This window comes from Leucopleurus acutus (assembly GCF_964270905.1).
Source record: "Leucopleurus acutus genome assembly, chromosome: 3".
NCBI classification, from domain to species: domain Eukaryota; kingdom Metazoa; phylum Chordata; class Mammalia; order Artiodactyla; family Delphinidae; genus Leucopleurus; species Leucopleurus acutus.
Genome location: NC_139145.1, coordinates 49,217,324 through 49,229,216, shown reverse-complemented (window position 1 = coordinate 49,229,216; position 11,893 = coordinate 49,217,324). Strand labels below are relative to the sequence as shown.

General features: G+C 43.4%; 1 protein-coding gene across 1 annotated transcript; it reads left to right on the top strand.

Moving 5' to 3' along the window:
• Positions 1–5,721: 5,721 nt before the first annotated feature.
• On the top strand, positions 5,722–11,517 carry LOC309958889 (zinc finger protein 248-like; the record flags this gene model as incomplete). Its single annotated transcript, XM_082835018.1, has 5 exons — positions 5,722–5,727; positions 6,638–6,682; positions 7,423–7,549; positions 7,840–7,935; positions 10,775–11,517. 5 exons carry the CDS (start codon positions 5,722–5,724, stop codon positions 10,939–10,941), a joined length of 441 nt encoding a protein of 146 aa, XP_082691144.1. The 3' UTR covers positions 10,942–11,517.
• Between the last annotated feature and the right edge of the window lie 376 nt (positions 11,518–11,893).

Genomic DNA, 11,893 nt, shown 5'->3' with positions numbered 1-11,893 from the left:
GTACGTCTCACCTGGTTGAGGTTGCCTACTGGGTGTTTAAAAACCAAAATATAGAGGATAAAAAGGCCTGGAGGCAAGCCCACCTACTGGTTGTTGCCCTTCAGTGTCAACCAGACGGCATGGGAATTTGAACTAACTACCCACGGAGATTCTCGACCTGGTGAGTGGTCCCCAGCCTCCACCAAGGTATAGCAAGTCAAGAAAACTAGTACCCAGTCAGTGCGCCATATGTAAACAAGAGGGACACTAGAAGAGACAATGCCCTCAGCACCCCCCAAGGTGGATGGAAATGGCAGAACCCGGCCACAACCCTCGAAGGCAGATGGTCCAAATAGATGAAGAATAATAGGGCCAGGGGCTCCTAAGCCAGCACTCCAGTTGACCCCCAAGAAGTGCCGTCTGAGACTGGACACTGGGGAAAAGTCTGTTGAATTCTTAGTCAACACTGGTGCCACTTTCTCAGTTCTGAACACCAGATCAGGCACTCAGTCATAAGAGTTGTAAAATTATGGGAGTATCAGGGAAGGCCCAAGAACGGGCATTCATAGAGCCATTAAAATGCAAATTGGACAAACACGTCACCCATTCCTTCCTACACATTCCCAAATGTCCTATATCCCTGATAGGATGGGATATCTTACATAAATTAGGAGTTACTATCCACCTAATGGGAGACAAACTGGAGATTGGCATTCCCCTAGACAGGGGGCACAAGATGGTAATGTTAATGGCTGAGGACAAACTTCCCTGGACAGATCTGAACAATTAGATCAAACAGCTAAGGGATGGTCTCCTTGCCTCCGGGCAGTAGTACCTACTGCAACCCCGCTAAAGGAGGTTGAGAAGTTAATGTTCAGACAGCAAATCACCATATGAACTCCACACCAGTTTCAAGCATTTAGTAAGCTCTAAGGGAACAGGTCAATTCCAGTCCAGGCTACACTTTTGGATACCTTAGTGGTTACTATGAAAACCTGTCATACACTGGGAGTTCCCTGGTGGTCCAGTGGTTAGGAGTCAGCACTTTCACTGGGGCGCGGCGCAGCCAAGAAACAAAACAAGACAAAACAAAAAACCTGTCAAACCTGTCGTACGTTAAATCCTGCCATCTTACTACCTACAGAAACAGGGCCCTTAGAACACGAGTGTATAGAAACGATAGACACAGTCTATCCCAGTCACACCGACCTAGGAATCAAGCATCTCCCAAATGCTGAAGAGGAGTAGTTTTATGAGGGAGGGAAAAAGCCTGGTGGGATATGCAATAACCTCCCAGACCCAAGTCATAGAATGAAGAGGCCTACCCCCAGGGACTTCAGCCCCAAAGGTGAAACTGATGGCCCTCACCCAAGCCTTAGAGCTCAGGACAGGGAAGGCCTTAAATATTTACACAGATTCCTGGTATGCATATGCCACCCTACACAGACACAGGGCTATTTGAAGGGAAAGAGCTATGCTTACTGCAGAGAATAAACAGGTGGTACATGGCTTAAGCATACTGAAACTCTCAGAAGCAGTACAGATTCCAAAAAAGGTGGCAATGATTCATTGCTGGGGTCACCAAAAGGAGGATGCAGAGGATAATGGGAAACGACACGGTGGATGCAACTGCCAGAAAGGTGGCCCTAGAACCAGTAACTTGGCAACTACCCTTCATACTTTGAAGGTCAGATCCATCCAATTATTCCCCAATCTACACAAAAGAAATATTAGACAAAACCCCAAAACGGGGCTTCAATAGGGATTTGGGGAGTCATGGGTGGCTAGTTAATGCCCCAAACTGTAGATTGCCAAGCCATCAGGGAGGACCATTAAGGATTTCACTATGGGAGGGAAGTCCTAGATAATTAGCTGGTTGAGATCATGGTGACCCCAAGCACGAAAAACGTAAACATTGGGTAGTTGAGACCTGCCCCAATGGTACAATAAATAACCCCAACACCAGAGCCCCGAGAGGCCCCCAGATAAGACCCATTCAAACCAGAGGGACAGACCCTGGAGAACACTGGCAGATAGATTTCACTGTCACACTGAGAATATCGGACAATTTCAGATATAAGCATTCCCCACTAGAACTGAAAGGGCAGCTGAAGTGACTAAGGCATTACTAAAAGAAATAATCCCCAGGTTTGGGCTCCCAGGATCCCTACAAAATGATAATGATCCAGCATTTGTGTCTCAAGTGACGAAGGGGATAGTGAGTGCCCTGGGCATAAAATGGACCTTACACTCAGCCTGTCAAGAAAACTGGATGAAGATTCTTCTGACTGCTCTGCTCTACGTGTGGTTAGTCCCCGGTGGGGATAAGTTAAACTTAAATGCACCTGAACTCATGAATGGTAGATCCATTCCCCAAGCCCAAGAAGGGACATCTTAACCCCCTTGGAATGAAACAACTCAAGCTCTCCACGTAGGAAAAACCACGAAAGCTCTCACAGAATATGGTAACCATGAGCGGCCTGCACACACTGACCTGGTCCTACATCCCTTCCAGCCAGGAGAGTGGGTGTACCTAAAAACATGGAAAACAGGCAGCCCAAGACATCAACTCACTCCTAAGTGGAACGGACCGCACTTAGTGATCCTAACCACCCATTCTGCCCTGAAGTTGCAGGGGATCACTCCGTGGGTACATCACACTCCAACGAAGAGGGCTCCTGAGCCCCAACCTCTGGAGAAATAACCCAAGACAACAGACACCATCCCCCACCCCCACCCCTCCCCGCTCCACACTACTCTTGGGAACCTCTCTCCAACCTAAAACTCCTTTTTCAAAAAAAGGCAAAAGATAAGTAATTGTATATGCCAAGCAATAGGAATTTTAGGATAACTGGATTGCCCTAGATTATCTGTTGGCTGACGAGGGAGGGGGTCTGTGCAAGTCAATACAACATGTTGCTTTTACATCAGTGTAAGTGGCCTGATTAAAGAAAGTGTAGACAGGCTACTAGAAAAACCAGCTTGGTTAACAGAAGCCAGCCAGCCTAATCTGGCCAAACAAATTTTGGAACAGGGTAAAACAAGCCCTCCCCAGCATCCTTGGTTTCTACGTTTCCTGGGCCCCTTAAGAACCATTGTCCTCTTGCTGATACATATTTGCACCATGTAGTTTAAATTGTCTGGCATCCTTTGTCTCCAAAAGATTAGAATCTATAAAACTTCAAATGGTGGTCGCTCAGGGATACGAAGTCAGGGCTGAGGCCAGTCAACAATCAAACATATCTCAAGGCAGCAGGGGAGAAGTTGTGCTCCTCCACCTGGGGTTATGACAACACCCAAACTCGGCAGGAAGCAGTTGCAGAAGACAGACCCTCGCCCCTCAGCACCCGTCAAGAATGAGGGGCAGGTCAAAAGAAAGAGGGGGGATTTGCCACTTCGCCGAAGGCCACTAGGGTCCCCTGGGAAAAATAAGATGGAATCTAAGTGATAAGGTCTAACCTCTTCTTTTGTGCTTAGTCTAGTTTCACTGGCCTGCAGAGGGCCGTGTGCAGAGGCCTTGCACCTAACCCATCGCATCAGAGCTCCCAGAGCAGAAGCGCCGTGCGCTGTGCTGGACACCCCATCTTGGCCTGAAGTGAGCGGAAGCCTGCGCAGGACATTCAATTCAAGATGGCGGTGGCAGCAGCGGTCGTGTGCAGACGCTGTACCCGGCACTTCAGTCTGAGGTGCGTGACCAACACGCCTAACCCTCATCCAGGAGATCTCCACCCCGCCCGCCACTGACAAGAACCCTATAAAGCAGCCCCGCTAATGGTCCTTCCAGGAGAACATGTGCTCTAGAGCGCCAGTTTGCACCTCTCCACCTTTTGCTTCTGAAGTAGACCCTTCTTGGGGCCCGACTCCAAAGGGTCGGGAACACACCTTCTTAATATTGAACTCCCCTGAGGAGTAAATCTGTCTCCAAGCTCTTTCAAATTTTTCTCTTTAAATATTACCCAGACGAGTTAGCTATTGGTCATCATATTTGTGTAATCAATATAAATTTGTGTTTGTGTTCTTCGGAATTATCCCACTCAGTACTAACTTCAACCACTGTTAGCTTCAATTTGCAGGCATTTTAATAAAATCTGTAAGATGTATTTCCCATTTTGTCGTAACTTCATACTCACAGGCCCACAAAGAAAAGCCTTGGGTTCAAACTCAAATTCCAGAGTTAAGTCCTCAAATTTCTAGTGAAAGCCGATCCTGCCGGGAGAGTTCTTGAAACGGGGTAGGTACGGACGCCTCCTGGCACAGTGCGCCTGTGCGTCATCCCCCCGTGGGCCTTTCGCCGGGAAGGGGGTTGGGGACCGGGGCGGGAAACGCAGTGCTGGAATCAGGTGGAACGCGCCGGGGCCACACCTCACGCGCGCCTGGCCTCTCGCTGCGCGTGTGCGGCACCTCAGGGCGGGCGTTCTGGGAGATGTAGTTTGCAGTCGGAGGGAACACGCTCCAGCGAGCCCCGCGCGAGGCGGCTTCTTCTGCGCATGTGTGCGCTCCAAGTCCTCACGGTGGTGACCCCGCGCGGGGGTGAGGCCCGAGAGGTTAAGCCCTTCACCTGGCTGGCCTCGGTCGGGGCTGGAGGTGTGCCGTGCAGAGGAAGATGGCGCGGGTATGAGGCGGTTGGGGAGTAATAGAGCTCAGCCGGACTTCGGGGTAGAGGCGTGGACCGGCGTGTGTCAAAAGCTACAGTGACCCTTCCCAGCCCGAGTCCGTGAGCCCCGGGTGGGCGGGCTCCCGGGACTGCGTTCTTGCGGGTCGGGGATCGGGCGATGCAGGGGCTCTGCAGGTGTGGCGACCCGGAGCTCATCCACCAGTGGCCGGAGCGCACAAGTGTTTAATGCCCTCTGGGGTGTGGAAAGAATCAGGCTTTACTGAAGGTCTGAATTGTTGCCGGTGGCATGCTGCCTGCTTTTCCAAAGGTGTCTAGCTTTAACCCCACAGCAGCCCTGTAAGTCAGTTTTTCAAACTATGGGTTGAAACCCAGTACGGTCGTGAGTATGGGTGATGAAATCTGTTCAGTTAGTAAAGACTAGTATTTTTATTTGCCAGTGCTTTTTAAAAGTTGGGTTATAATTTACGTAGAATAATTTGCACGTAACTTATAGAGAATAAAAATGTAAAAATTGTTGTATACACCCATTTAACCACCACACCATCAAAATACAAAACATTTTAATCCCCCAGAAAGTTCTGAACCTTCCCAGTCAATCATTCCCCCCGTATGCTGAGAAACAACCAGTTTTCCACTTTCTACAGGTTAATTTTGCCTTTATAGAACATCATATAAATGGAATTCTATAGTATGTACTCTTGTATGTGAACATTTAAAAAAATAAAATACTGTAAAATATCACATATGTATCCCATGTAATAAGCATTGTTTTATGAAACTTACTATAGCCACATATGTATTTTTTTCAATGACTATTTTTTTGAGCATCTATGAGCCAGACACTTTCCTGGTGCTGGCTATTGACTATTCAGACAAAAATCCCTGCCTTTACGAAATTTTAGTTTTAGTTAAGTAGAGACAGTCAATAAACAATAAGCATAATAAATCAGTAAATTATGTAGTATACTAGAAGGTGATGTGTTATACACAAAGAAAAAGTAGATCAGGGTAAGGGAAATGGGAGAAGGGTTAATTTTAAATTAGGTAGACAGGGAGCCCTCCTTGGTATCTGACGAAAGTCTTGATGAAATAGTGGAAGTGGGTGCTGGCCAGAGGGAATGGCTAGCATGGACGTGAGTGCGCACACACACACAAACACACACACACACCCCTACATTAACATTAGGTTGTTTTGTAAAATATATTTGTTAGCTTAATTTAAAAAGGGGTGGGTGGGTAAAGTCACTGGTACAACACAGGTATTATTTCCAATTTTACTGAGGCTCAGGAAGGTGAAGTGACTTGCTCAAGGTCAAATAGACAGCAGGTAAATTCAAGCCCAGATATTTGTTTCCAACTCTCCTACTTTTTACAACATGTCTCCCAGCCTAAAACACAGCATTTGACTGAACTCTGCTCCTCCTCAGCTTAAACCACAGGGACCTGCACCTCAGTTCCCCTGGGGCAGATTCCAGACAGACTGTTGAATGAATCTTACCATGTGGACACTATATTTCCAAGTCTATAGATGTCTTTGCCTAGATCCTTGGTCCCACTGAGAACCCAATACTGGTGCATCCTACTTTCAAACTGTAGCCTATCTGTAGTCCTACAGCCCTGGTTGGAGTCCACAGAACGCATGACTAGAGGGTCAGAGAAGGGTGTACATCAACTACCACTTACATTTTGATAAATTTCTGACAACATCATTTTTGATGATTACCAATTTACTTGGGGGGTATATATCTATTTGACTAACCAGTTCTTTAATTTGCTCCAACTTTAAGTTTGTTAAAAAGTGCTACAACAGATATCCTTGTAGCTTAATCTTAGTGCAAATCTGTGGTTTTCTCTCAATGAATTCTGGAGGACCCTGGGGGAAATTCTCCCACAGCGGCTTCTTCAACCCAACTGTTGAGGCAGCTGTGTATGGGTTGTTATGGTCACCTGTGTCAGGGTTTATTACACCAGTGATTCTGGAATCTTCAAGTCATACCTGGTCTCACATGGCTCATTCTCTTAAACCTATCTCTGTCTTCATAGATCTCTGCCTTCACCCAAGGGTTACAGAAAATGACCAAGTCCCAGGTGAGTTAGTTTGTTTTGCTATACAGGACCAGTAGTACAGGATTGTAAAAATGACCACATGAGCTGAAATAGTTCAAAGCAATCTTAATAATCAATGAGATTTTCCCCATTGGTTACAATTATTCTGTGACCTTAAACTTTTTTGTCAGAACATTGAATCCTCTCTTGGTTATACAAGTATAGGGAAATGAAAAATAATAAAAACAAATATTTAGTACACTGTAATTTGAAACATTGAGAAAGTGTTTTATTCTTCATTAAAAAGCTTATCAAGAGCGGTTTGAACAGTGCCTTCTCATTGTATAACTTTTGACACTGAGTAAGCATTTTTTCTATGGCTTGACATATTGGCAAATTGGATCAGCTTCCAATATTTGATCCTTTGCATTTAGGACAGTCAGTTCTGGACATGTAGTGGGTACTCAGTAAATATTTGTTTAATGACTTATTATTAAGTGAATGGCCTAATGGGTAATTATTTCACAAGTATAAAGTATTTCAAATATGAGTTTTGTGTCATGCACAAAATAGAACATAAATCTAGACAAACAGGCATCAAAGCACAGTGCTGGGGAAACAGAATGAGACCAGTTTAGTGTAATATCCCCAAAAACAAAGTGGGACTAAATTTTGGGAAGCATTGTCAACTAATGAACATGGTTAGAAACAAGTTGCCATGCATTTTTTTCATTTTATGCATCATAGATCATTTTAGTTGGAATAGAAATGTGTCGTTACAGAGACCAGTAACTTTCAAGGACGTGGCTGTGGATTTCACCCAGGAGGAGTGGCAGTATCTGGACCCGCCCCAGAGGGATCTGTACCGGGATGTGATGCTGGAGAACTGTATCAACCTCATCTCAGTGGGTGAGGACCGTTTCCCAGTGTTGATTGGTATGCACCTGGTTGACTGCTTTTCCCTTCTCAGTTGCTCCAAATTGCCAGCCCTCTGAAATACTTTTACTAGTGTGGCTCTGAGTCTCAGTTGATGACAACTGACAATCTTTGGGGGGATATGGCTACACGTTTGTTTAAAAAACCTCTTTTTAAGGTACAAGTGAGCACCTTTATCAGGCAGTCCCTGATGAAGCTGAGAGTTCAAAGGACCTGAAGCCCAAGTAGCTGGGTCCAAATCCCTTATCATTTCTCATTGACAGGATATAAAACCACCAAGCCTGCTCTGATCTACACATTGGAACAAGGAGAAGAACCATGGATGGTGGAGAGAGAAATCTCAAGTTGGAGATACCCAGGTGAGTTAGGTGAAGAGTTGTGTAGATGGAAGTGAATGAAATGAAGTTCACAGTTGGTTAATGAGGGCTGGCATCTTTGAGAAATATGCTTCAGATTCTCTTCTTAAAGGCCTCGGACCTTTGGAAATAACTTGGGACAGTTAACATAAGTTTCATATCTACCTGAACACCATTTCTGTGTACTACCTTCACATATTAATGTGGGTTTTTTTGCATGGCTGTTAGAGAGTTACAGTTTCTCCTTCAGGTGTATTCTGCCTGTGATCCCTATCAACTTCATTTAGGACCTTGAGAAGATATTTTTTTTAAATTGTGACAAAATATAGACAACATAAAATTTACCATTTTAACCATTTTAAAGTGTAGAGTTTAGTGGTATTAAGTATATTCACATTGTTGTGAGACCATTACCACCATCCATCTCTAGAACTCTTTCATCATCACAAACTGAAACCATTAAACAATAACTCTGTTCCACCTTCCCCCAGCCACTGGTACCCACTATTCTACTTTCTATAGCTACGAATTTGACTATTCTAGATACCTCATATAAGTGGAATCTTAGAATATTTGTCCTCTTCTGTCTGATTTATTTCACTTAGCATAATATCTCAAAGTTCATCTATATTGTAGCATGTGTCAGAGTGTCATTCCTTTTTATGGCTGAATAATATTCCATTGTAGTATATACCACATTTTATTTATCCATTCATCTACCAGTGAACATTTGAGTTGTTACATTTTAGTTGTTGTGAATATTCCTTCTATGAACATTGGTGTACAGATATCTGTTTGAGTCCCTGCTTTCAATTCTTTCAGGTACATGCTCAGAAGGGAAATTGCTGGATCATGTGGTAATTCTCTATTTACATTTTTAAGGAATTCCCATGATATTTTCCACAGCTACTGCACAATTTTACATTCCCACCACAATGCACAAGTGTTCCAATTTCTCCACATCCTCACCAACACTTGTTATTTTCTAGTTTTTTTAAATAAATTGTCATCCTAATTGGTATGAAGTGTATCTCATTATGGTTTTGATTTGCATTTCCCTAGTGATTAGTGATGTTGAGCATCTTTTCATGTCCTTATTGGCCATTTGTATATCTTCTTTGAAGAAGTGTCTATTCAAGTTCTTTGCGTATTTTATTTTATTTTAATGTATTTATTTTATTTTATTTTTGGCTGCACTGGGTCTTTGTTGCTGCACAAGTTTTCTTTAGTTGTGGTGAGCAGGGGCTACTCTTCCTTGTGGTGCATGGGCTTCTCATTGTGGTGGCTTCTCTTGTTGCGGAGCACAGGCTCTAGGCGCATGGGCTTTAGTATTCGTGGCTTGCGGGCTCTAGAGCGCAGGCTCAGTAGTTGTGGTACACGGGCTTAGTTGCTCCATGGTATGTGGGATCTTCCTGGACCAGGGCTTGAACCCATGTCCCCTGCACTGGCAGGTGGATTCTTAACCACTGTGTCACCAGGGAAGCCCCCCTCTTTGCCTATTTTAAAACTGGGTTGTTTCTTTATATATTCTGGATATTAATCCTTTACAAAATATATGATTTGCAAGTATTTTCTCACATTCTGTGGGAATGTAAAATTGTGCAGTAGCTGTGGAAAATATCATGGGAATTCCTTAAAAATGTAAATAGAGAATAGAGAATTACCACATGATCCAGCAATTTCCCTTAATAGTGTCCTTTGACACACAAAAGGTTTTAATTTTGATGAAATCCAAGGGCTTCCCTGGTGGCACAGTGGTTGAGAGTCTGCCTGCCAGTTTACCTATTTTTTCTTTTGTTGCCTATGCTTTTGGTGTTATATCCAAGAAATCATTGCCAAATCCAACTCCATGAGGCTTTTTTCTGTATTTTCATCTAAGTGTTTTATCTTTTTTTTTTTGGCCACTCTGTGGTCAAGTGGGAAATTAGTTCCCCAATCAGGGATCGAACCTGCACCCCCTGCAGTGGAAGTGCAGAGTCTTAACTACTGGACCACCAGGGAAGTCCCAAATAAGTGTTTTATCATTTTAGCTCTTTAAGTCTTTGCTCCATTTTCAGTTAATTTTTGTATATGACATAAGATAAGGATACAACTTCATTCTTTTGCATGTAGGTATCCAGTTTTCCTAGCACCATTTATTGAAAAGACTGTCCTTTCCCCATTGAATGATCTTGCTACTCTTGTAGAAAATCATTTAACCATATACATGAGGGTTTATTTCTGGGCTCTCTATTCTATTCCTTTGGTCTGTCTATCTGTCTTTATCTCATGACAACACTGTCTTGATCACTGTGGCTTTGTAGTATGTTTTAAAATCAGGAAGTGTTAGTTATCCAACTTTGTTCTTTTTTTTGGAGTGTTTCACTACTCGGAGTCCCTTGAGATTCCATGTGAATTTTAAGATGGATTTTTCCATCTCTGCTAAAAAGTCACTGGAATTGGACCTAGAGTTTTTGATCTTCATTTCTCTAGCATTCTAGCTTACCCACCATCACCCTTGCATTGTCATAGTGTCTTTTTTTTTTTTTTTAACATTGTATTAATTTCCCAGGGCTGCAATTTAAAAATTACCACAGGGCTTCCCTGGTGGCGCAGTGGTTGAGAGTCCGCCTGCCAATGCAGGGGACGCGGGTTCATGCCTCAGTCTGGGAAGATCCCACATGCCGCAGAGCGGCTGGGCTCATGAGCCATGGCCGCTGAGCCTGTGCATCCAGAGCCTGTGCTCTGCAACGGGAGAGGCCACAACAGTGAGAGGCCCACGTACAGCAAAAAAAAAAAAATTACCACAAACTAGGCTTTCACCAATATTCACCAACATATAGTTTATTATGCTTCCTTCTAGAAAAAGTCTGGCAAGTTGATGACCACATGGAGAGGCACCGAGAGAACGAAGGAACACTTTTCAGGCATGTTGCATTCATTGACCAGAAAACTGTGATGGAGGAAAAGCGTAACAATTGTAATGAACTTGAAAATAGATGTCATCTTAGCACAGCCTTTGTTTCTTGAAAACAAAGACTCCAAAGACATGACCCGTATGGTAGAAGTTTTAACTATTTAGACTTATTTAGTGGTAATAGAAGATATGCAAGAAAAAATGAATGTAGTGAATGTGGGAAAGCCTTCTTCCAGAAGTCAGACCTCATTATACATAAGAGAACTCATACAGGAGAAAAGCCCTTTGTATGTACTGAGTGTGGTAAAGGCTTCAGCAAGAAATCAAATCTCATTATACATCTGAGAATCCATACTCTAGAGAAACCTTATGAGTGTACTGAATGTAGAAAAGCTTTCTCCCATAAGTCACACCTCATTGAACATCAGAGAATTCACACTGGGGAGAAACCCTATGAGTGTAATGAGTGTGGGAAAGCCTTTTTCCAAAAATCACACCTCAGTATTCACCAGAGGACTCATACTGGAGAGAAACCCTATGTGTGTGATGAATGTGGGAGAGCCTTCAGCATGAAGTCACACGTCTTTGTACATCGGAGAATACACACAGGAGAGAAACCTTATGTGTGTACCAGGTGTGAGAGAGCTTTCAGTGAAGTGTCCTGCCTTATTAGACATAAGAAAATCCATACTGGGGAGAAACCTTATGAATGTAATGTGTGTAAAAAAGCCTTTTCTGAGAAGTCTGACCTCATTATACATCACAGAACTCACACAGAAGAAAAACCCTATGAATGCAATCAATGTGGGAAAGCCTTCAGACATAGCTCAGCCCTCTGTCGCCATAAGAGGACTCATAAAGAAAAAGTTTCTTAAAAGAGAAACTAATGTGGGAATATCTTCAACTAAAAGTTACAGTGACAGAAAGCCTTCATTAGAAATCAAACCTTATTATGTATCAAGAAGTCTTAAGAAGGAGCCTATTAATTCAACAAATTTAGAAAAGTATGTAGCTATGTTTCTGTAGAAATCATATTTCAGATGTGATGCCAAAGTATTTCTAGAA